This window comes from Danio aesculapii, chromosome 23 (genome assembly GCF_903798145.1).
Source record: "Danio aesculapii chromosome 23, fDanAes4.1, whole genome shotgun sequence".
Taxonomy (NCBI): Eukaryota; Metazoa; Chordata; class Actinopteri; order Cypriniformes; family Danionidae; genus Danio; species Danio aesculapii.
Genome location: NC_079457.1, coordinates 23,006,905 through 23,033,242, shown reverse-complemented (window position 1 = coordinate 23,033,242; position 26,338 = coordinate 23,006,905). Strand labels below are relative to the sequence as shown.

The 26,338-nt window shown below is 37.1% G+C and overlaps 1 protein-coding gene across 5 annotated transcripts in view; it reads left to right on the top strand.

Moving 5' to 3' along the window:
- The window catches only part of si:dkey-151g10.3 (serine/threonine-protein kinase WNK3), a 70,511-nt gene that overhangs the window by 26,184 nt on the left and 17,989 nt on the right, over nucleotides 1-26,338 (top strand). For 3 of the 5 annotated variants that reach the window (XM_056448737.1, XM_056448736.1, XM_056448735.1), the window contains exons 3-11: nucleotides 17,531-17,703; nucleotides 18,523-18,743; nucleotides 19,645-19,802; nucleotides 20,093-20,181; nucleotides 20,266-20,485; nucleotides 20,620-20,932; nucleotides 23,437-23,543; nucleotides 23,707-23,910; nucleotides 25,373-26,338. The exon at nucleotides 25,373-26,338 is cut by the window's right edge and continues 2,337 nt beyond it. In XM_056448737.1, coding sequence (XP_056304712.1) covers nucleotides 17,531-17,703; nucleotides 18,523-18,743; nucleotides 19,645-19,802; nucleotides 20,093-20,181; nucleotides 20,266-20,485; nucleotides 20,620-20,932; nucleotides 23,437-23,543; nucleotides 23,707-23,910; nucleotides 25,373-26,338 — 2,451 coding nt within the window. The remainder of the gene's footprint in view (nucleotides 1-17,530; nucleotides 17,704-18,522; nucleotides 18,744-19,644; nucleotides 19,803-20,092; nucleotides 20,182-20,265; nucleotides 20,486-20,619; nucleotides 20,933-23,436; nucleotides 23,544-23,706; nucleotides 23,911-25,372) is intronic. The other 2 variants (XM_056448738.1, XM_056448739.1) reach the window with 2 other exon arrangements.

The following is a 26,338-nucleotide window of genomic DNA, read 5'->3' as shown; positions in this document are numbered from 1 at the left end:
TTAAGCCTGGGGTTTGGATTTGCTTTGAATAAACTAATCATGTCAACAAAGGAGAGGCATGGAATGCTTTTTTTTACTTTCATTTCAGATTTTGAGATTCTTTTCTTGCATCACATAAGGACACCTTCTCACTGCAGGTTATTTCAGAGCAGTGCAACTGGTCATGACCTTACTGCGTCCAGACAGATTTGCACTGGGTGACAGTAGAGCAGTTGTGTTGGTTAGGAGGCATTTTGTTCTGTCATTTTGGTGATGATTTTGTCCTGTACATTTTTTAGATCCACATAAAAGCGGACAAGTGCATAACCCTGTAATGTAAATTGTTCTATTTTTTGCAGCTAAATAAGCTTGGCAGAGCTGGCTGGACAAATATTGTTCCACAGCCTCCAGGTTGTTTGTTGAAGATGGTTCCGTCTGGCCAGCATGTCCTTTTCATGACACCTTACCTTTAAAAGCTTTAAAAACTAAAAGTCTGTTATATCATCACAGCAAATGGGCTTGTGTTGTTTATGACCTAATAAGTTATTTATGCAACTTATCTGATACTTGTTAAGGCTTCGTATCTCACATTGAAAAAACATTAAAACTTGATTCTGCATGCTCGCATGTAGATTTGTTTGAGTGAGGAAATATGGGCATGCATTTTATATTGGTAACGCATTTGATAATTATCTGGCGATATTACACAGCTCTCTGGAATACTTGTTTCTGATTGGTCAACATGTGGTTTGTTATGCCCTGGGGTTCGTTCTTCGTACGTGGATCACTCAATTAGCTGGATTTGGTTATTGACGATTTGACATGATCCAGCATCGTTTCCTTCAAAACTCATCTGAGACTTGTTGTCATAGCAACAGTTCTGGTAGCTCAAACCTACTTGGGAGCAGGTTCATTTCATATAAACAGGAGTAGCTTGAGTCAGTTCAAGCAAAGATAATACTGAAAGTATGTTCCAAATGCTGATAATTTCTTACAGTAGTTATATACACTTGGGAAAATAGTAAATATATTTTTAACTTTTATATAAAGTAAAAAATATATATATTATTAAAACTTATGCAATCTGCACTCCGAAATAAAAGTAAAAGACTGCCACCTGGTGGTTCAAAGAGAAATTTTATTTTTAACATTTAACACGTACATGCACAATATTTGCCTTTAAAAAAAAAAAAAGGATAATAATTTATGCAGTCATGCACGTGTTTTGACCGCAAATATGCCGGTGATTTGATGCTTCCCAAAAGTTGCAGACACCTTTACTGATATCAAAATGCTTTTTTGATGCAAAATGTATTTATACAGTTATTCCTTAAAAAACTTGAGAAGGCCTAGGCTACTATATTAAAGAAAAAAAATCTTCTCTAAATGTAAAACTATATACATTGATATGCATTGAAATAAATGATGAATACTCTAGACACATGAAAGTGTAAAGCCTGCAGCTCATAACAAATGTGGAAAGCTATTGCGTGTCATATTTAACAAAACGTTTACTGCGAATTTTATGTATTTTGCTCACATGGATAATTGAATATTAATCAGATGATGTCATTACGCTGCTGTGCCGTCAGCCAATCGTTGCATTGCTGATCATGATTTCGAGGATCGATAGATCTGTCCTTCACAACACACGCATCGATCTCAGATCAGTTCATCCTGACATTTTAATCTGATTTGTGAACTTGTTTGAAGAACCTAATTAGCCAGAGATCAGTTATCAAGATTAAAAGATCCAGGATCTGCCAAATCATCTTAGATCATTTAAGCGAGGTACGAAGAACAGACCCCTGATGACATCCCATAAAAACTGATAACGGGCGCATTTGGGTAACTAATAGTATGTCATACATTTAAATATTTTAACTTCAGTCAGTATTCTGATTCAAGATACTAGTGAAGTATCTTTAAAACTATGGCCGCACAATATTATTTGATTATATTTTGTTTTTCTATGATATATATATATATATATATATATATATATATATATATATATATATATATATATATTGCGATATGAATATAATTTAGGGATATGCGATATATCGGCGGCCATATCATTATCGGCCGATAAATGCTATTTTTAAGATTATCGTTATCGATCCGATCTCTAAATTAGGCCGATATCTTTAAGGCGATAAATTACATAATTGTACAGAACTGCCTGCCTCGCGCATGCGTGGGCGGAACTTGTTCAGACTTGTCCAGTGTACTATAATGGATCTCTCGTCACATTGTTTATTCCTTCAAAGTCCATCCTTTCTTCATGTGCAGTGCTGCCAACTTTCACATGTAACTTTTGGCGTGTAATCAAAAACAAACTGACACATGCGCAAAAAAAACATACCCTCGCGCCTCTCGCACCGCCCCTGCTTGACCCTGATACACTGCTCGTGTTGCCGCTCCCAGAATGAATCCCGGTTGTGAACATGCATGCCGAAAAAAATAGCTGCCGCTCACGCGTTGTGCAACGGTGTTGTGCCGAGAAACGCATCCCTATTTAGGCTAATTGCAAATAGCGCACCTCGCTGGAATAAGCTAGTTAAGTGAATCCTGCTCATCACCGTTTGATTGAAAGAGACAACATAACTGAAAAGTGCGATGAAAAGCTGTGTAAGTCGCGTAGCTTGTAAAGCACATGGTATTGTGTTTTGACACGATCGATTATGAACCTGGTTCGAATCCAGTGTCTGATGAACACATTCTTCTTTTTTTTCCCACACTACATATCAGATTTTGCCTACTCTTCATGAGGAAGACAAGTAAGAAGCATTATTAAGTGTGTGTATTATGGAGGATTCATAGAACTGGGTTGGAGAGGTGTTATGTCCAAATCATATGCATTATAAGTTTGTAGAAGTTACTGCAGAAGTACTGCTTCAGTGAACATGAACAAGTGTATTAAAATCCATTAGTTTTCACTAGTTGTATTAGTATTTTTATATCAAAGTGTGCTTTAAATGCTATAAAAATAAGTGTAATCTTTGTAGACTAGAAATGTATGTACTGTATATGATTTATTTAAAAAATGCGGGCAATACATTATAGATTATATTATTAATATACATTATTAAAAAGTATTTTATTCATCTTATTTTTTAATTCAACTATAGGGGTGCAGCCAGGTAAGGGGCCTACAAGACATTGTGGAGGGGCCTCTGAATTCTTAATCCAGACCTGCCTTTATAGACTTTCATTTGGATTCTTAGTCTACATGAAAACCAAAGGCCATAATTGATTAAAGCGTAATATGATTATTATCTTGATGGATAAAGCAAAAACAATAAGTTAAACGCATTTTAAAACGCACTAGGTTTACAAATATATGTAAAAAAATAAAATAAAATTTGGGATGAAGTCAGGGAGGTTAGACTTAATAAACCTAATTCTTGGCCATAAGTCAGCTCTAAGACATCACACAACATATAATTCTATAAAACATTTTTTTTGTGTTCTATACAATTGTTGATAGAATTTTATTCTAATGAAATTAATATTCATTCATCCATTTTCCTTCAGCATAGTCTCTATTTCAGAGGTCACCACAGCGGAATGAACTGCCAACTGTTCCGGCATATTTTTCACGCAGTGGATACCCCTACAGCCACAACCCAGTACTGGGAAACACCCATACCCACTCACATTCACACACACGCACTACAACCAATTTAGTTCATCAATTCCCCTTTAGCGCATGTGTCTCTCGAACTAGTGACCTTCTTGCTGTAAGGTGACAGTGCTAACCACTGAGCCACCATGCTGTCCTGAAATTAATATATTTACACAAAAGATTTCTTAAATGATCTTAGCATATCACTTCTGTTGTATCTTTACATTGTACTTACATTTAGAATAGATTTTTTCATTTATTTATTTAAAATAGAATAATTGTATAATAGTAATGATACCCTAATTTGTAAAAAATATATTAAAGTATTTTTTTTAAATAATATATTTATCATTTTACATATTTATAAATAAAAGGGGCGTGGCTTGTTTGTGGGAGAGTGGGTTGTGGATGTGGGTGGGGCTTAACTTCTCACTCCAAGCTAAAGCCAAAAGTTGGCAGCCCTGCATGTGATATTGCTGTGCATTAATAACCCAGTAAGTAACCACATTCCTTATCATTGTAGATATGTTTGATTGACTGTCATTGTGTATTTTAGTTCAATCACGTCAGGACAAAATATTACATGTGTAAACATAACAGCAGCGATGCACATGTGCTAAACCACTCGTTGGGTTGTTTGTAATCTACTATGATTATTTGTTATTATCAACGCGTTGCTTGCCATGTGTTTATGTAAGATTGTGTTATGTTTGATTGGAAAATTTATGTTGATTATAACAAGTGTCACCACACACACACACACACACACACACACACACACACACACACACACACACACACACGCACACACACACACACAGCCTTCACAGCAGCATGGGGAGGGGGGTGCCAGTCATAGGGATTCTCAACTCACCGCACCTTCTGTCTTTGTTATGTACTGTGTTTGTCATAAAGTCATCTGTGCTCAACGCTCAGGTGTTGTATCAAAATCTGACTCCGAGGGCAAATCTGCACCTGCAGTTGTGTAAAACTCACATAAACTTATTATCGATCATTTTTTCCGCAATTGACAGCAAGAACGAACATAGAAGTGTTGTCTGATTGACAAGCATTAGCTACATGTGTTCAAAATAGTCTAAAACGCCATATAGGATAAATGTATGCCGCATTTTCTAAAGTAATACAATCTGTATTTAGCTTTTCGCTTGTACGGTGGCTCTGAACTGTCAAAACACCTCTATAAAAGGCTTTTTCGAGCATTACATATTTGTACAAATATACATTACTGCAACACGTTTTATTCAAGAACATTTGAGCTGGTTTCAGTCCTTAGCTCTTTCATTTTCATATTTAATATATATTTAACTTGCTTGTTGTTTAAATCCCACTTTGTTATTTAACCTATTATTTTTTATGCAACAGTAAAGTTGCGTGTTAATTTGCTATGATAATAATTTATTTGCATGTTGATTTGTGAAATCATGAATTTAGGTCTGTAAAATCACCTTGCAATTTTGAAATGATAGCTTTTTTGCTTTGAGTATAGACTATTCAGTTCATGAGAGCAGTTCAATCTTTTATGAAGTTTGATGTATAAAATATAACATTTTGAAATATTTATAATTATTGGCCTATATATATCGGCTATCGGCCTCCAAGTCTGAAGAGTTATCGTTTATCGATATCTGCAAAAAATCCATATCGGTGCATCCCTATTATAATTACATAAGATAAAAAATCACAATTTTACATTGATTTTAATGATTTGATGATGAGTGCATCTGTGCAAAAATATTCAACACAATACAAAATATATAATATAATATAATTTAAAGCACAGATAAATAAAACAAAGATCAAATTAAATAAACAACACTGGTTTTTGGTGGAGTCTAACTGTATTGAGATATAGAAATTCAATAAACAAATGTAAAACAACAGTGTGTTTATTGTATAAATTTATAAACCCAAATAATCAAATCTAATTGTTAAAATGGAAAACTTGATAATGTCTCTTGCCAAATGGTTTAAATTACCTTGAAATATCTTATAATTAACTATCTCTTGAGTTCCTGTGATATGACTATTGCAGATTTGCACATTGTGATATATTGATGCTGAAAGCTATGTTTGTTCAGTCCTGCTTGAAACCGATTTCTAAAATGGGTTAAAATAGATTTCTTTTGTGTTGTGACTTGCATTTGAATAAACAAGTGAACAATAATAAACTGATTATGGCGTTAGAAAATGTAAGATGGGGTCTTGACTGAAATGATTGGTTAGGCAGATCTGAAGTTGCGGTGATGGAGTAAATAATATAATGAAACTTATATTAAAGAACAATTCAGTAAAGATAGACGTAGTTTTCTTGAAAGATCAAGTTATTGTATTTTGGATAAATTATACATGCAAAAAGCAATTGACAAACATCACTCAGTTTCTTAAGATCAATAACATGCATCAAGAAAATAGATGGTGGCAGGATGTCTGTGGGGTCTTAAAGTATTAAAAATTGATAAATCAATGTAGAGAAATTTAGGGCCATTAAAAAGTTAAATGCTATTTTTGTAAGGTATAACATTTTCTATCGTTTTCGATTATGCAATGTATGCTTGTACGCTAAAGTTTGCCTGAATTAAACCTGAGAATATCAGAAAATTGTGTAGCTTATGAGACCAATACAATCTTACTAGATTTGACATCATGCTGCTTTGTTTACTGCAGTAATCAAGGCAACACCATTATTTCTGCAGTTCTGTAGGCACCAACCTGCTGAATTAGCTAGATTTAATAGATTCTTATTAAATAATTGAATAATGTTTTAGTTTTGTATTAATTTCATACATTTTTATTTAGTAAATATACTGTAAGTTAAAATTATGCAGGTTTTTTCTGGTTGAAAATTGATTATAAGGTCTTACAATGTGTGGAAAGAGTCTTAAAAGGTATTGAAATTCACTCTCTGATTCCTGTATAAACTCTGAATGTGAATTTCCAGTTTATTCCAACTTTTAAAAAGCGCTTGAATGAAATCAACAATCATTTACACCACTGACTTTTTAATTATTTAATAATTTAGTAGATAATATCTTTCTTTGATTGTTTGTTAGACATGCTATAAAGATTATCATCTCCTTGTCGTGGCCAATATTCCATTGACTGATATTTTCTTTCCCGTTTTGGTTACATTTTAATTAAGACATGTATTATTATGTTTATTAAGACATTATAAGACTTTATAAGGATGTTTCACTGGTTCCAACAAAAAGATTTCAGTGTGTTACTATCCTAGTGGGCACATTTGGTCCCCACAATATGGGCGTAAGCGCGCACACACACTGGAAGAGAGAGGACTGTTGTGATACGGATTAGCTCTGTTAAACCACTTGAAAGAGTGGGAAATAGATGTTCACATTTCTGTCCAGTTCCTCTGTTCTGTCTCATGTGAAGCTCTTAGTAAATTTCCTAAATGCGTTCTTTGTTAAATGATGTCTTTTAAATTCGTTAAATTGTGTAAGTGCCTATAGAAAGGAACGATTTATTATTATGTTCTCTTTTCCTTGCAACTCTGTACTGGCACGTGAACTGCAGTGTTGTGTGCCTTTGTTATGCATGTGTGTGTGGGGCGTACAGTGTTGGAGGGGTGTTCTCTCTCTGACCGTGTGATTGAGTATACAGGGTGATCCAGGGAGTTAATTACAGTGGGTGCCTGTCAGGCCTGAACAAAAAGCCTGCACAGACAGCACAACTCACGCAGAAACACAACTGGCTGAATGTAAGCAGCCCAAACCAGACCAGTCTGCACCAGCTCAGCCTCCTGCCTGCCACAAAAACACACACTCTTCAACCAGAGCACAAAATGATTGATTTAGACATTTCACAATCATTACAAATAAAGTTGCTCTTATTAGAACGTTAGTCTTTTTATAGATAGACAATCTGTATCTTCTGAAGTCCTGTTCATATTCTCTGAGTGAAGCGCTGTATTTAAAATATATGAGTATTGATGTTCTGATTATGATGGGGTTAAGATATCTTGATATTTCTAACTACAGTCTGGATGTGGGTGTTTGCTGCTTAGGTCTTAGGAAGTACAGAATCTACTGACAACTCTTTACGTGATTAACTTTTTCATTTATCGTATTGTTTAGTCTGGGATAGAGAGAGACTGTTCAATTGAGCACTGCAGAAAAGGCAATAAATAAAGATGCTGAAATGAGAGCTTTTTAAGCAGTGCTCATTTGCACTGGCTCTCTCTATCCCCGACTAAACTCCTTTAATTCAACTTAATGTACCGTGAGTGCAGAATGTTTCACCCCATCAGTCGTGGTCAAATTTGGTGTCAGACATGTAGTGAGACAGTGTGTCTGAGAGTAAATAAGAAATGGCAGTGGCTCTGTGTGAGCGTCTTCCTCCTGATGGCAGAGCTCTGAGCCCTCTGTTAAACACACTCCACAATCCGCTGAGGCTTTGCCCCGTCTGTGCAAAAGGTCAGTGTCCTCGGTGTTCAGTAGGATCACGTTCACACGTACAGTGTGTGTTCAGTAGGGGTGGGAATCTTTAGGCTCTTCACAATCTGTTTCTGCTTCTGGACAGTGCAGCTAGGCTTTAAAACGATTCTTTATCTCTGCATTTTTTAACATTAATGAATGAATCCACTTGGGAAATCAAAGTTTTGCATTCCTTACAATTTCATGTGCTTTTTAAAATGTTTACATTTATTTCAGATGTTTTATCTGTGAAGAACGATAAAGACGAATAAGAATGAACTAAATATTGACCTCATTCTGCAATTGTTCTGCAATTTAAAACTTCTGATTCGACGAGACATTAGCTATGTTTTCATCCACCTTTTTTATGCGCATTTCTAAATGGATATGTGCATACAGTGTTTCCTTTTGGATTTTTTCCAGCTATGGCGGCAGGCCTTTTTTACACAGATCTACCAACTACCTGTGGCGTATTTCAATGACAAATGTTGAGCGCAGTATTAGAAGTCGAGATCGCATTTATGTAATAGCCTACGAGTATGCGGATGTCTTTGCTTGCACGCTGATTTTTCTGCTCGTGCACAAAACTTCTTGCACGCTCCCTCAAATATAAGCCACTTTAAGATGCACAGATCTTCTTGTGCGCTCTCAAATAAACGCTGCTGAGGTGCGATTTAGTGCGTTTGTGTAACGAGTATGTCTCCAGCATTTATTAGATTTGCTAGGATTATTTATGAATGCCTCTGGTATTAATGCGTCCTGAAATAAAGTGAAATGGCTATACGTCGTGTTCGCTGGCCTCACGCATCACGCACCTGTCACATTCAGCCAGTCAGTCAGTCAGCACGTAACCTTAAGGGGTTAAACAAATGGCGCACAGCACTACTACAGTTACAGAAAATATCGTGCTGTTTTAATTCACTTACTTTTTAATACGTTTTGTTGCGATTGTCACCTGCTATTAAAAAAAATAGAATGTTTTGAATGAGCAGCTGTAATGTAGCCGTGGCGGGATGAATCTTGGCGTGGCGCCCCGCCATGGAAGAATGACTGTTGCGGAAACCATGGCATAAAATAACGATTGATTGAAACGCCAAGATGCACATCAATTTTGAAAATGTGAATAAACACATGTGCATAACATGAGCAGGATAAACTTTTTGTTTAATAAGAAAAATGTGCATAAACTACGATGGAAACACTTTTACTAAACAAATACCAGTATGCGCATTAAAAAAAGATCATGTGATGATAAAAGATGTATGTGAATGGACAAACCAGCAGACTGAGCACTTTGTAAAGCATCTGAAATATATTGGTCATTCTAAAATGCTTGAACCGTTTCACTATTAGTGTTATTATATTATTAATGACCTCTAGAATTGTCCAGAACATCTGTGTTCCGCGTCTGAGGCCTTCAACCATCACCACCTGCTTATTGCGCGTCGGCATACTGTCTTTTTAGGCGCAAGTAATTTATTAAATGAAGACAAGATTCACGCAGCTTCTCCTACCACAGCAAATTCTGTTTTTACTTTTGATATTTGGTGCCAGTTAATCAGGAAGTGACTGTTTTGTTCTCATTGTGACTCATTGGATGGAAACGATGCTTTATTCGCACATCTTTTATGCAATATTCCAGTTTTGTCTTTTATGTGACACCTTCAGAATTGTCAAGAGCGTCTGTGCTGCATGTCTCATGCTTTCAAACGCCACCGCGCGCTTATTGCGTGTCGGCATACTGTCTTCTCAGGCGGAAGTAATTCATTAAATTAAGAAAAGATTCCTGCAGCTTCTCCTACCGCAGTAAATTCGCTGTTTTATTTGCACGCCTTTTATGCGATATTCTAGTTTGCGCATACTTTTAATTCGCATCTTTGGATGGAAACATAGCTACTGACACAAACACTTTTCATTCAAATTTTTCTTTTAATGACTATAATATATTAGAACAACTGTATAATTATTAACAGCTACCGTAAAATTACTGAACAACTCTGTACACTGAATCAAACTGTGGAATTATTTTAAAATGTCATTCCACAAAGTGTGCAGCTTTTGTCACTGCATTGTATTTTCCCAAAAAACGTTTCCAAAGCCTCATGATAGGGACAGTCTGAAACTTCTGACCCATTTATTGAGATTTGCATACTTGCCACCTATTGCAGATATCTGTATTGACCTGCAAATACATTAACTGTTCAGCTTTAAAAGTGATAACTAATAGTTTATATAGTTCAATTTAAAATCATCTTGTAAACATCTGGATTACTTGCTGTCTGAGGGTTTCAGCCACCTTAGATAGCTCACCATCTTTCCAAAGTCAGATAAATGTCTACAAATGCCAGATAAATAGAGTTTGTCAATTTTACCGCCTTGAAATTTCGGAAATGCATATGTTATTCTCTAGTTTTGCTCTCCAATGTATACATAGCAAGTCTGCTTTTGATACAATGACCATTATTTGTCATGTGATAGCTATTTAAGCATTAATATTTTCATTATTTTCTGAAATTTGCCATTTTTTTTAATGAATAATATATGTTTTGTTGTCTGTTCTAGTTATTGAATGTCGGAAGAGTTTCTTATCATGTAACCAGTGGTTTGTCGTACTGAATGTTAGGTTATTTCTGGAGTATCTCAATTTGTTTCATGCGTCTTATTTGTTTTGACTGCACCGCACACACACATAAACCTGATGACAGGCATATGTCTTCATCGCAGCGCACTGAACAAGTGGGTATTATGTTGCTTTTGCCATGCTGCTGGATTACAGTGAATGTGTTAGTAATATGAGCTGATCATCCACCCTCCCTTTCCTCTTCACTGCAGTTAAACCCAAAAGGCATATCGACTAGCACGGTAATAAAAAGTTGATAGTCATGATTGCTTTACACATCCATGGGGATCAGATAATTCGGTTAGGTTGGTGAACATGGATGGCTGAGCAAAATTCAATTTAAAAGCATGACGTATGCCGAGTGATGTTCTAATGCATGCTCCTTATGTTTCAAAAGCACAAGCAAAGGCAAGCATTTGTGTGTATTGTTTTGTGGGACTAAACAGGTGACGGGTGTTGAAGTGTTACTTTTTGTAGAAAGGGTCAGTCTGGCTTGGGCTTTACGCTGTTTACAGTAGCCTGAGTTACTACCGTCTCACCTGACAACTGAACAAACACACTGCCAAACTGAGCAGACACATCTTTAACATGGAAACTCAACTTGCATAATGTGTGGTTAACAAGTTGTTTGACCGGTTTGTGTGACTATACTGTGCCATGGATATTAAACAGCTTTTAGCAAATGCTGATTGGGAATTAAAGGTTTAGGGCTGGTTTGAATTTAAAGAGTTGATGCATTTTACACATTCATAATATAGAAATAATAGCAATAGATTTTTCTCAATTTCTTTTTTCTTCTTACGGTCAAAAATGAAATAGAAGATTAGTTTTGAATCTTTTTGGCTCAAGACTTTTGGTCCCATTCACTTCCATTCATTTTTAGATGTTTAAAAACCGCTCGTTATGCTGGTTCATGTAGCAAACTGATATTTTCCTATTATATTACTTTACTTTTTATGTATAGTCATGAACAGTTTGTCCATTTTCTGCTGTTTATTATTCCTAGTCATTTCTCCCAGAGCAACGGAATGGAAAGTTTTAGAACGATTGCAAAAACAAGCGCACTTCTGCATTGAAGATTGTCAATAAAAGATCTATATTTCTATCATAATTTCTTCATCTTTCGTCCTGAAGATGCTTGTGTTTCTCTGTTTACGTGATATGCGTTCGTAGTCTCCTTTACTGTACGGCAAATGTCAAACAAAGGTACACATGCTTAAATTGTTGGATCACACAAGAAATGAAACTTATATTATTAATCTAATTTTTTTTACCCTCTGTTGACCTTATTCTTCACTCAAAAGTGAGCGCAGCCATTGGAATCTTTTTGGCTTGAGACTTCCGGTCTAATTCACTTCCGTTGTTTTTTAAGCATTAAAAAAAAGCTTATGCTGCTTGATGTTGCCAACTGATGTTTTGTAAATTATTCTGTTTTTTATGTATAGTCATGAATACACTTGTTTGTAGAGCATGTAGGTTGACCGTTTTCTGCCTGTTCATTATTCTCATTCAGTTGCCTATAGTGGAAATGATTAGGAAGTTGAAAAACTATCGCAAAAATGAGCACGTTTTCGCATTGCAGAATAAGATCATTACACCGGAGACATTTGTTAAAAGTACCAAATAACAAAACATGATGCGTCTTCAGTGGTACAATAGTAATATTTTCAATCTACGAGAATGCTTTTGTGCAAACATTAAACGTAAATAACACATTTTTGGGTGAACTATCCCTTTAAATGTAACTAAACACAATTTTGCCTAAAAGTTCTATTTAAGTCATATATTTAAGTGAAATTCAAACTTCAAAAGTGTCAGTGTAGAGCATGCGATCACAAATCATGCTTGACCATTCCTGACGTATTAATTCACGTTTGAAACAGAGATAGTTGCACGTGGGATTCCATGGGTGGTATACATCAGTGGTCCTCAACCACCAGGCCGCAGACCATTGCCAGTCCGTGAATCAATTGGTACGAGGCGGCACAAGAAATTATAATTTATTCACAATTATTTATACGCAGCAAAATGAGTAAGAAACAGGCGTCTTTGGTTGCTAAGGGGAAAAGGACCAGTGAAGGACCTGCGAACTGTGCATATTTAAGTAGGGTTTTTGTGATTTAACATTCATACACATTAAGGCTATTTTGAGACTTGATTTATTTTGCAGTCAACAAGCTTATGTTGATTTAGTAATCCAACATTTGATACATTTTGTGGCGTTTTGAGTTGTGCAGTTGTATGGTTAATTCCACATCTTTTTCCACATCAAGCAATTCGCATGCACAAGTGTCCAGTTGATTTTTGACCACATGATTAATGACTTTCTTAATTCACGTGGCCATTGCTGAATACAGCATTTTAAATGCCAAGAGAAGACAATGCCATGAAGAGGGGAAAAACTCAGACAGACAGAGGCGCCGTTTCAAGACAGTCTTAGACACTAACTCAGCATTCAGAGTTCACCAGCAGGGCTGCATGCGGATGCTCAGACAAACATGCACGCATGTTAGCTTTGAGCTGCAGAACACAGAGCTCAGCAACAATTTTCAATGCGCTACAAAACAGGAAGCTTCTGTCAACACATAGAAAAGTTGATTTAGGCTCGAAATCTATGGTCAAAGTTCAAGGAATGCGGTGAGACTTTCAGTGATTTTATTTTTGTAAGTTCATGTCAAATAAAATGGAATATTTCTATTTATTGAGACACTATTACACTTTATTAATAGCATTTGTTCCCACCAATCTAATATGTCAGGAGACAACCTTGACTTCTGTGTACATGAAAGAGGTGGAGGGGAAATCAATTTACTGATGCATCATGATGCTTTTCCAAATGATTCGGGATCGATCCTCAAATTCATAATTTAAATTAATTATTAATCATGCTGGTTATTGAAAATGCTTGCACAGGGCAAAACACTACAGATAAGTGGCATGCGGTGTGCAACGCTGCAAAAATGGTACGGAAGCCGTATCTGTAGTGCCAGTTATGCCATAAAAAGTATGCTTGCACTGTACAAACAAGCTTACACAGGAGCATTCAGCACCGCACTGACTTCTGCTTATTCTGTATTTACTCACTGATGGAAGACATACTTTATATGGAACATCACACATGAACAGGAAGAGATCAATATCTTGACAAATATCTTGAGTTATTTTTGGAAATTTATGAAATCAAATTATGAATGGGATAGAAATAATGGGATGAATAAGCCCTTTCAAAATTCATAACATTTCAAAATGAAATCATAATTGTGGTTGCTGTTCGAAAGTTTGTTTTGAAAGCTTGTTGTGCTTTTCAAGGATTACTGGATAATCAGTTTATTATTGCATTTTTATTGTTTTTATGTCATAACTCCAGTGTCACATCATATGATGCTAAATGCTGTGTTCATACCAGATACGGAACACATGAATAGCATGATTTAGTCGCGCGTTCCGTATCTGTTGTGAACACAGCATTAAGCATCATATGTAAATAAGTAAATCTCAAGTAAAAAAAAAAACACATGAACATTTAGAGTTTACTCACTTCATGCGCGCATTAAATCTATTCACCTGTCAAATTCTCTTAATTCGCAAATTCGCACCTGTCAAATTCACTTCATAATAGATGCGGATTTGCGTCATGGACAGGGCTTTTGTCTAGGGTGACTCTAGCTTCGTTGCTAAATGGCTAACATGGATTTTATTGAGAGAATAGCTGTGTTTGAGCTCTAGGAAGGTTGAAAAACAGTGTATATTCTAGATCTTTCAGAGATGCACCCAGATCTGTGAGTATATCAACTCCTCCAGAAACTATACCTGGATGGTGGAGGTTTTTAGCAGTGCTTCAGACTGAGCCGAGCCCAGTTTGATGGACTGTTGTCAGGTGTCGGCAAGAGGATTTCCTCTCTGGACACTAATAATGGACACTGTCATAATCACTCCCCTACAAGAGCAAGCTCATGATTGGTTAACACGGCGCAAATGTCCACTGAAGTTCTGATTTTCCAACTCGAGATTGAAATGGGCAAAACGCTCAACTTGCGCCGCTTCATTTGCGCAAATCGCATCATTCGGGGCGACTGATGTCCATTAGTGTCTTTGCATTGACTTAACATGTAAATCACTCATGCCTGATTCTTCATCGGTGTCTGCTGTAAACGCAGCATTAGAAATCCTCATATATTATATTATATTATATTATATTATATTATATTATATTATATTATATTATATTATATTATATTATATTATTATTGTATTGTAATGTTCATTCATTTTCTTTTCGGCTTAGTCCCTTTATTAATCTGGGATTGCCACAGCGGAATGAACCGCCAACTTATCCAGCATATGTTTTACACAGCAGATGCAGACTTCCAGCTGCAACCCATCACTGGGAAAATATATTATATTATATTATATTATATTATATTATATTATATTATATTATATTATATTATATTATATTACATTATATTATAAAGATTTGCTGCTTAAGAAACATTTTATTATTATAAATTTAAATATTTAACTTTTGAAATAGATTTTTTTAGTTTTTACTGTAACTTAATGCATCTCTGCAAAATAAAAATATTATTGTGTTGTTGTTGTTTTTTAAATCCCCAAAAAGTAATATATGAAAAGAATTGTGAATGACAGATGTTTGGAGCACTTTGGTCCGACAGAGTTTTGCGGTCGTGAGAAATGAGGAAAAGAAAACAAGGGGCCTCTGTTTCCACCGACCACTTCCTCAAGGTATGTTGAGTTAGTTGATGGCTTAATAGAGAAGGACAGAGCAGAAACTGAATGACATGATTTACAGATGGAAGTTTAACAAGAGCGAAACCTCATTACATAGCAAATCAGATTGTGTGCCACTAAACAGCCTCCAGAAATTAGCCCTGTTTTTGATGCATAGACAGCCGGCCCGCTGTAAAGTTCTTGACAGAAATTGAAGTAAGATTATAAATCTCATACTGTACGTTTGCTGAGCTGTGAAGGCTGGTGATGATTTTATATTTCAGTTTTTTTTTCATGGTGGTTTACATAACTATCATCGCAACCTTTGACCCAGACATCTTTGATTTATTTTTTCCATGTAGGTCACACTAACACTCAATGCCTAAGGGTTAAGGAATCTCTATACTTCGTTTGTGCTCAGTCACGTGTCAGGTGACCCATGAGAACACAATGTTGAGCATTACAGTCTGACTATTTATGACTTTTTTTGGTCTATGAAATCAAAGAGACGGTCATCTCACAGATTAAAGATTACAAGCCTTTTTTGGGAGCATGTTTAAACATCTGTTCAGATTCAGCGGAGGAAGGAGACAAAGAACGGCTTGACATAATGGGACAGTGTTAGAAAATTATAATACTGTCAAATTAACAATATTCTGAACTATGTTTTTTTTTTTTTTTTTAATCAAAAGGGTCCGATGTTGTTTTAGGACACTTAAAACATTAATCAAAATATCATATTTAATTTTTTGATGAACTTTTCCTTGAAAAAGTAAGGCATTGAATTAAGCGAAACTCTTAGTATTCTTTTATTAGTATCGCAGGGTTACTCAGGGTGAGTATAATCATGAGTGGTGCGTGTGTATATGTGTGATGTGTTGGCAGTGTGGCATTTTCTCCAATGTGTGCCAGCTGAGGGATTTAATAAACATCCGCCACACTGGGGCAATCTGGTCATGGTGGCCGCTGTGGCTGAAATGGGATTTTTAGGCTAATGCTGGGTGTTGCCTCGCTGTCACGCATCTCCTTTTGGTCATCGCCATCCGGTGGCGAATGTTGGGTAGTGCACAGTTTCCGAGTCTGCTCTGGGTGTATGTGCACATGCTGAAGCAAGCGTTTTGCTGTGTCGATACACACCTCCAAATATCTCTCCCTTCACCCCCACCTGCCACAGTGCTGCATTGTAACCACCAAAGATGTCAGATTCGCTGATGAATGACACAACGTGGCGTATTTGGGAGGGTTACATTCTTGCAGTAAAACTGAATGGATACAAAGCTTTGAGCATTCCTCTCTCGCAGCACATTTTTTAAAGGGGAACTCATTTTCTCTCGGCAGCAAGTGGCTGGAAGTGTGCTGTGCCATCATGGTATGCTGACATTCATAATTAACGAGGCGATACAGTGTAATTTATGAGTACTTTGCTGTGACAATTTAAACCACATTTATATGAAATCACAGAATAGTTAGGAATATTTATGACTTGGTCATTAAGATGATTAATAGGTCCGTCGAGAGCACTTTTGGGTGTAGAAATAATTATTTCTAGGAGAAGATGTTGAAGGCAAAAGCTGTTTAAATTTCCTCTGACATTTTTTGCCTAAAAGTGCAATCCTAATTTCTGAATTGTCTGTGGTTTTACTAAAGTGTTTTTGTTGTTGTTGTTTTGTTTACTCCGTCCTACTCGCTGGTATTTGTCAGATCTGCTTTTGTTGTGAAATAAAAAATGGTAACAATTTTAAGGAAATTGGTAACCCTTTACAGTAAGGCTTACATTAGTTGACAATAGCTTTTGCATTAAATAACATAAACCAGCTATGAGAGAGATATTTCTTACAGTATCAGTTGTTTTTTCTGTGTTAGCGCAGGTCCATAATTAAAAATCTCAATTGATAAACATTAATATGTTATAATGTTGTAGAAGTAAACCCTGGTATTGTTATTAGCTTGGCCTAATAAATGCTTTAGAAGTATTTTTCCACGTTAACGATAAGTAATGTAACTAACGTTAATTGTTAACTTTTACTGTAAAGTCTTACAGGAAATTTAAGGGAAGTCATTTTATACTGTGTTTTATTGACATGTAATTAATGTGTATTGTGTTTGTTTATGTGTCAGGATCGAAAGCTGACCAAGGCGGAGCAGCAGCGCTTTAAAGAGGAGGCTGAAATGCTGAAGGGTCTGCAGCATCCCAACATTGTGCGTTTCTATGACTCTTGGGAGTCTGTTCTTAGAGGGAAGAAGTGCATCGTCCTTGTGACCGAGCTCATGACCTCAGGAACACTTAAAACGTGTGTATCATTGCAATTCTAACCATTATATATTTGTTATTATTATGTTAATAGGATATACTAATTATAATATTGAATCTTATGTATGTAATACTGTAATGTGAATATAAATGAGCAATTCCAGTGTTATGGATGTGAAATTTCAAAATCTTAAAACATAAATTAACAGCGGAAGTATATGTTAACATTATATTGAAACATCTCTTTATATTTTTCAAAACAACTAGCCACACAGTTGTGGGAGCAGAAAAATATCAATCTGTAAACATTTTTTATATTTTAAATCAGGAAAATAAACATGCATAATAGATGTGACAAAAAAGTCTGCAAGTTTACAGTATATAACATACTTTGTAGGAATTAAACTGCACAACCCAAAAGAAACAATGCTAATCAAAAGGATAAGAGTTGGATCACTATAGAACAAACATGATTGATTTGATTTGATTTTACACGTTTGCATTTGAGGAAAATTCTCTGTTATAAAGCTCTGTTATCTATATTTATATATATATATTTATATATATATATATATATATATATATATATATATATATATATATATATATATATATATATATATATATATATATATATATATATATATATATATATATATATATATTTGCACCAAAAATATTGATGCATGTACTCCATCAAAACATACTCTTAACTAACATGTTCAACTTATCAGCTTTTGCTTTTATACTCTTATTTGTTGTTATTTTTGGCTCATTCAGCCTGTTGCTGTCAAAAATCCTACAATTTTTAACGTTTTAGAAAGGTTGCTTGATTATTATTATTTTTTCTCTGCTTCAGGTATCTTAAGCGCTTTAAGGTGATGAAGCCCAAGGTTTTACGCAGCTGGTGCCGGCAGATTCTGAAGGGTCTCCAGTTCCTACACACTCGTACGCCACCCATTGTGCACCGTGACCTCAAGTGTGATAACATCTTCATCACAGGCCCAACAGGATCAGTAAAGATTGGGGACCTGGGCCTTGCCACCCTCATGCGGACTTCGTTTGCCAAGAGTGTCATAGGTCTGTGCTCTTGATTACATTTCTTGTCTATTGTTTAAGCTGGAAATGTGACTGACCTCTTTATAGTCATTTGGTAAGGCGTTTTGTTTTGAACGGGGTGCAGGTCTCCCACACTAGTGGCTGTAATTATGGTGTCTGTCAAGGATCCAAGAACAGGTCTCTTTTTGCTTCCTCTGTCTCTTTAACTCTCTTAACTCATAATGCCAGACTACGGCTCAATAAAGGGCACCGCTCGCTGCCACACATTATTGACAGCAATATGTGCACGCATAAAAACATCAATACCTATTGATTTTTTTTTAAATATATTTGCTGAGAGGAAAGTTAGCACGCCAGATATTCACGTTAGAACAAAGCCAAATAAGGAAGCAGCATATCTATTTAAAGCATTGTTCTTTTTACCATGGTAAACCTGAAAGCTCACAACAGTAGCATACTTGGAAAAATGATTCAATTATTTCTAGTCTCACTAAGATGGACGTTGCTGCAAAGGCTATTGTGATTAGCAAGTTCAGTCAAAGCGCCAGGGTGCTGCATAGATGATCATGTCTGCTTGCTGTGGCTGAAATTCTTCATGTGAATTTCAGTAATTCTGAGATCAGAGAAAGAGACACAATTTGTTCAAGGGCTTCTTGATTGCTTGAGAGATTATCTACTTGTGGTTTGCAGTTAAATGAGAGGATTTGCTTTTGAAAACGAGCCTTATATGGAGCACGCACATTTATAGGCTTGAAACATCAAGGTTATTCTGAGTTTTCATGACCACTTGATCATTGGCTGTTGTCAAGGAGAAACAGATTTTTGTTTGTATCATAGCAACAGAAGCTAAAGATGGCAAACCTGACACACGGATGCAAAATAAAAGAGACAATGACCAATTAATGTTGTATTAATTTCTCAGGTACTCCAGAGTTCATGGCTCCGGAGATGTACGAGGAGCACTATGACGAGTCAGTGGATGTCTATGCCTTTGGCATGTGCATGCTAGAAATGGCTACCTCAGAGTACCCATATTCAGAATGCCAAAATGCTGCACAGATCTACCGCAAAGTCACAAGTGTAAGTTGGTATGACTCTTGATATTTAGATAATCATAGAGGGAATTCACTTAAATGTGCTGATGAACATATATCATGATGCATGTTGTTATCATTCGCTTTAAGAAGCATTTTTAGAAGACTCCGCAATAATGTTTTAGCATGTGCAAATAAACAGCACTTCACAATTCATACTTAGTAAATTCACAGGTCTGTTTTATTATAAGTTTATGCACTAATTGTATATGTTCTCACATACCATCCAGGTGTGAATCATGTGGAGATTAACACATTTGTTTTGTTTTTGTGCAGGGCATCAAGCCTGCCAGTTTTGACAAAGTAAATGACCCTGAGGTAAAAGAAATCATTGAGGGCTGCATTCGCCAAAACCGATTAGAGCGGTAAGCACATACCCAGTGGAAGTTCTTCTGTAAGTGAAGCGAGAATGTGAAATGATCATCTACATTCTCTGTTTTCACCCTCAGGCTCTCAGTGAAGGACCTCCTAAATCATGCCTTCTTCGCAGAGGACACCGGTGTGCGTGTGGAGCTTGCAGAGGAAGATACAGGCTGCAAAGACTGCCTGGCCCTGCGCATCTGGGTTGAAGAGCCAAAGAAACTCAAAGGCAAGCACAAAGACAATGAGGCCATCGAGTTCAGCTATGACCTGGAGAATGATAGTGCTGAAGAAGTTGCATTAGAAATGGTGAGAAATGCAGAAGAGGACAAAGAGTGTATTATACATGTCAGAAATCAGTAATAATGGAAACTATAGCATGTGCTATTTACAGTGATCTCATTCACCTTTTGTATTTTTTCTATTCTGTTTATTTTTTGAAGGTAAAATCTGGCTTTTTTCATGAAAGCGATGCTAAGGTAGTGGGGAAGTCCATCAGAGACAGGGTGACTCTAATTAAGAAGTCTCGTGAACGGCGGCTCCTCCAACAGCAGCAGCAGCAACAACAACAAAGTCTGGATGAACGCCGTGATTCCTCGGTCCTTACCACCTCCATTTCGTATGTTCATCCTTCTTGCACCACCTCCTCACAGGGCACAGGTGCCACTGCAGCTGCTGGGGGTCAAGGAGAGGCAGAGGAGCTGCCAGAAGTTGACCAACATGTCCAACAGCAAGGCGCTGCATCAGGCCTCACAGGTGCACAATTTAAAGAGAATCACAATCTGAAAGGGATAGTTCACCTAAAAATGAATTACCCCAAATTTTGTCATCATTTACTCACTCTTGACTTGTTCCAACTCAGCTTGAGTTTTTTGTTTGGAAATATTTAGAAAAATGTTGGAAATCGTTAACTAACTGTAACTGTAGTATTTGTTTGTCGTACTATTTGTGTCAATGGTTTCCGTCTTCCAACATTCTTGAAAATTTCTTCTGTTGTATTCAACATTGTAGGGTTTCTTCAGCTGTTCATAAGTTCTTTCTTCAACTGGAACGTAAACTCCACACTAGGAGCTTGGTAACTACTAGCTAGTTTGTAACTAAATTTGTTCTTACTTTGGTTGCACCACATGTTCTTATGCAAACTGTAGTTAGTAGGTCGTAAGCTCTACGTAAACTCATGCGTAGTCACATTGAATGAAGTGTCCTATGAAAATGAAATGACAAATTACATTTTTATAGTGCATTGCATTAAAGTCAGTCACTATAACAGATGGTGCACATACCTGCATCATGAGCCGTAAATGCATGTGAAATACACATGACGTTATTAAAGGGGTGGTCCAGAATGTAATTTTAAGGCTTGGTTGTGTTAATAAGATGCAAAGCAATGTGTGCTCATGTTTCACTTAAAGGAAATCACGTTATTAATTACGTTATTAATTCTCACTTTGATTATATACAGCTACTCAGCTAACATACAAACGACTGTGATATTTCCTAGTTTCTCTGAAAGGCCCGCCCTCAAGTGACTCTGATTGGTCATGTGTCATAATGTGCTGCGATTCGCGGATCGGCTCCACGTCACGCCCGTACAAGCATCAATCTCATGCCTGCTCTCTACAATAAAATCTGACAAGTGTCTGTAACGAGTGAAAATAGGGTGCGGCTCCTTTAAGAGAGTTTGCCACTGTGTGTGTGTGTGCGTGTGTATGAACTGTCGCGTATAACACGAGAATACGAGTCGCGGATAACACGAGAAATGCATGTGTGCGGGACCGATGTTTATTTTTATTTTTCTCTGATGCTCGGATTAAGTTATTTTCTGTAGTGATGCTGTAGACAGAAGAATAAAGCACAAGATGTGGGATGCGACCTGTGTGAGCCTTGATTAATTGTTCTGCTGCTACACGTGTTAGCCAAGCTCTCCTGTATTTTTTTAACTCAACGTGTTACTCGACGTCTTTCACATATATTCGGAGTATGCATGTGTAAGTAAAATGAATTGTTCACATATCTTTTGCGAGTTCATTATCTGAGATGTAGAACACACAGAAAAGCTGCCTGTAGCGAAACACTGACGCGTTGGTGAAGTGTGTGTATGTGTGTTTACAGTTGTTTGACTGATAAATATGAATTTTTAGCTAAATCGTTAGTGGTGCCAAACAGCATTTCCCATTGTTTACATCTTTGCTACAACATACCGTTAACGCTAGACACTGTACATGTCATAATCAATTTTAACAAATAAAAACACTTACAGGTTGTGGCTCAGAGTTAACAGCATCTGCTTGTTGGAGCTGCTCCTTTGAGGAGATTTTTACCTAATCCAGCACTGAACTGGGAGAGATTCTGGAAGCTGTGTTTTGTCAAATCATGCTTGCTATGTATTTTATAATTCTCTGGAACATAATTGATATTGAACTGTAAGCACTTCTGTCTTTGTGTCGTGTCCTTTGGAAGCGCACATACAGAAACAGAAGAAGCTCTGTGAAAATAGCATGATGGCATTTTCTCCCTCTGCTGTAACGTTACAGCACCTCTGGCCATGCCCCTTAGCTGCGCAGTGTGTGTGCACGGTAAAAGCACGTTTGTGATCTCATAAGTGCCGGAAGTGTTTTTTGTAGTCCCCAAAATTCATTCCTTGTAGGCTTTGCTAAGCTAACTCTTTAAAATCTAAGGTCTGGAAGGAGGGGGGGGGGGGGGGCGATGGGGAGGGTTCACGTTTTAATTGATGGACACAATTAACCCAAAACACTCCTTGAAAAAATCTAATTCTTCTTTCACTAACCGAAAAAAATAAAAATAAAAAATTAAAGACATTAAGGAGGAAAATAAGGCTGTGAGAAGACTGGGATCATTCTTCATTTTTTATCGTATGCTTTTCAATGTAAACTAATATTGCTGTCATCTCTTTTCTATACATGGGAGGAGGCTTCTATAAATATTTAGTTGGAATGTATTGTTACCTTTTACTAAGTTCAGTGGTGCAACACAGAAAGTTTATTAGTGTGTAAGTTGTAACTTAGACTCCCTTTAAGTCACAACTAGGCCACATTGTAACTTACGCACTGTTGGTGGAACCGGCCCCAGAACAATAGACGTAAACTGGTTTTGAACAAGTCAAGGGTGAGTAAATGATGGCGGAATTTTAATTTAGAGGGAACTATTCCTTTAATTTGACCTAATGAGTATATTTAACTTATATTTGTCCCAAATTTATGTATAAATGTTAATGTGTTGTTCCACTTTTCCCTATTCAGAGAGTGAGGGTCTTGCTACTATCACTGGACAAAGCCAAACCTTTTCAGCACCCGATTCAGGGAATCCTTGTGTTCATACTCAAACCAGCTACCCCACTGGCACATCTGTAAGTCCTGCTACTTCTGTATACGTTGCATGCCTGCAAACTTTGTTTCCTGTGCCACACTGTACATCTCCAGCTGCTGAGATACCACCATTCTTGCTCATTTAAAACCTTTGTTCATGTAAATGTACACATTGGACAGATAAGAATTGTTTCCTTTATTTAGGGAGTGAACGGAGCAGGGGTTTTGTCTCACCCTCAGCTGCTCCCTATTGGTCAGAGCGGAGGGGTTCCAAATGTGCCTGTTGGCCAGAATGGTGGGATATCTGGCATTTCCATTGGCCAAAGTGGTGGTGGGGCTCAGACTTTCATTCAACCTGTCACTATGGCTTCTCAGGTCCCATTAAGTGTGCCTCAACAATATTCTCAGGTGATTGTCTCCCTTGTGTCCAGCTTTTCCCTGTTCTCGATTTCCCTCTTTTTGCACTGGACACAAGAATTCATGACTGAACAAATGTTGGTAGACTTGGTTCACTCAGTCTCTAATGTTATTTTAATGGAATTTGTTGAGGGACTGATATTTCACTTCTCATGATCATGTCCATGTGTCAGAACATAAAGTTACAATAACTTTGTGCCATGACTATATATTTCCAGAGACAATATATAGACATGACACAATATTACTGAAATGCATTTCCTCTCAGAAACCTCTCTGTGCAGTCTGTGACTTTGATTTAGGTCGTCATGTGCCGAGTTGCGTGATGTTCACTGACCTACATTTTTAATGTTGTGTCCAGAGAACACATTTGTTGCTGAATTTCACCTTAACATTGAGTTGATTTATAAACCCAACCATAGCCTGTTATTTAAAGTGAACACATTTTCTTCACGTTAAACCAAGCTGAAATTAAGTTAAATTGCTACATTTATTATTCATGTTTTTGTAGGGTGCTACAGTAGATAGATGTCAGAACACAATGAAGCAAAAGGAAAAAAGTATAATAATGAATGCAGAGCAACAATAGTATTTGAGGAGGAAAAGGTACAAACTTTACAAACTGACATATAGAAATTAATTTCCTAAAGCAGTGATTTAAGGCCTATTCACATCAAAAGCAAAAGCAAAGCTAATTGAATCCAAAAATATTCCCATAATGTTTCAGGTCAAGTACAAGTGGGATTTTTGTCTCAGTATCTGAAATGAAATCTGGGCATGCTACATCCATCATGTTATTACATGACCTACCAGTGTCGATTGTGATACTACTTTTCCAGTGATCAATTTTCTTCCATGGCTTCATGGGACAGTAAAGTGTCTGTTAGATGTGCACCTTACTACTGTTTTTTATGCTAATAGATGCTCAGCTGTTTTCACATAGCATTTAGTCATGTCAATTCAGAATCACCATTTGTGATAAGTTGCCATATCTTAACCAAAGAATTGCGGTCATTAAAATATTTGCTCTATTGCAGGGCACAAATTTGCCAGTAGGAATGCATTGCTGTTATTTAAAGGTTGAGGGTTTGAGCTGCAAAATTGCAGTTATAGTAAAATAGGCCTTTAGGGTACAGCTTTTTGTGGTGTATTGGACTGACCTGAACACCATTAATAATGCTCTTTATTTTTGGAATATTGCCTCTGTTAAGATTAAAGATATGATTACTAAAGAAGCAAGCATTTTGATCATAGTCTAAACACTGTCTAGTATAACCCAATAATTGCACAAGCAGAATCTTTTGCTTTCCAAAATGTCTTTTTTCCTTTGGTTGATTAATAAATGCACTAATGCTTATTCCTGCTCTCTGTTTTCTCCCTCCCACCACTACTTGCTACCCCACTACTTGATCTGGCCTGTCCACCCCTCCCAAATAAATGTTGTTCCTATCAGCCCCTTCCACCTTACTCAGCAGATGTCGCATCCTCACAAATGTTACACTCCCGGCCTACTGATGCCTCCACTCCCCACAGTTCCCTAATACAGTCACAGACGTACATGCCCCCAGTATCACCCCAGGCACCCATGGCTGTCCTCACTTCCTCTATCCCGACTGGAGAACCCATAGCACCAGCAGGCAACATCATGCCACCCATACAGACCCAAACTAGTATTCCTCCTGTTCAACCCACTGATGTTTTGCCCCAGCAAACTGTTGTTCAAACACAACAGCAGGTGATGCCTGAATTGCCCAGAACGCTGCAACCGAACATCCAACAACCAACACCACAACAGCAGGCAAATGTAATGCAGCAGCACCAGACAGTCTTGTTGCCACAGCAAACTGACCAGGTTCAGCAAATTAAGGTTTTATTACAACAGTCACAGCACGCAGAACAACCCCAGGTGGTTCTGCAGGAACAGGCGTCACATTCCAATGTATCTCAGCAACCATACATCCCATTACCACAGCAAGCACCGCCAACAATGACCAACCCACAGCAAAGTGAGCTGCAACAGCAGGTGTACATACAGCACCCTCAAAGCAAACCCCAACAAGTTGTGATACAGCCTCAAGTTCAGCGGCATCAGACATCAGTACAACAACCCTCAGTTGATCAGTACCAACAACAGACTCAGCAACAGCAAGTTTATGTGCCACAAATGGCAGAATCACAAGACCAGAATGTCATAAAGACCATGATACAACAGGTACCGGTGCTGCAAACAATTCAGCAGCCATTACAATTGTTAGAGCAACAACAGCAGCAGCTTTTGATTAGGCAACAAATTGAGCAGCAACAGAAGGCTGCTTTACAAAACCAAATGGAGCAACATCAACAACAAGTTTATGTTCAGCCACCACAACAGCAACAAGTGGAACAACAACAAATTCTTCTGCAACAACAGCAAAACTTG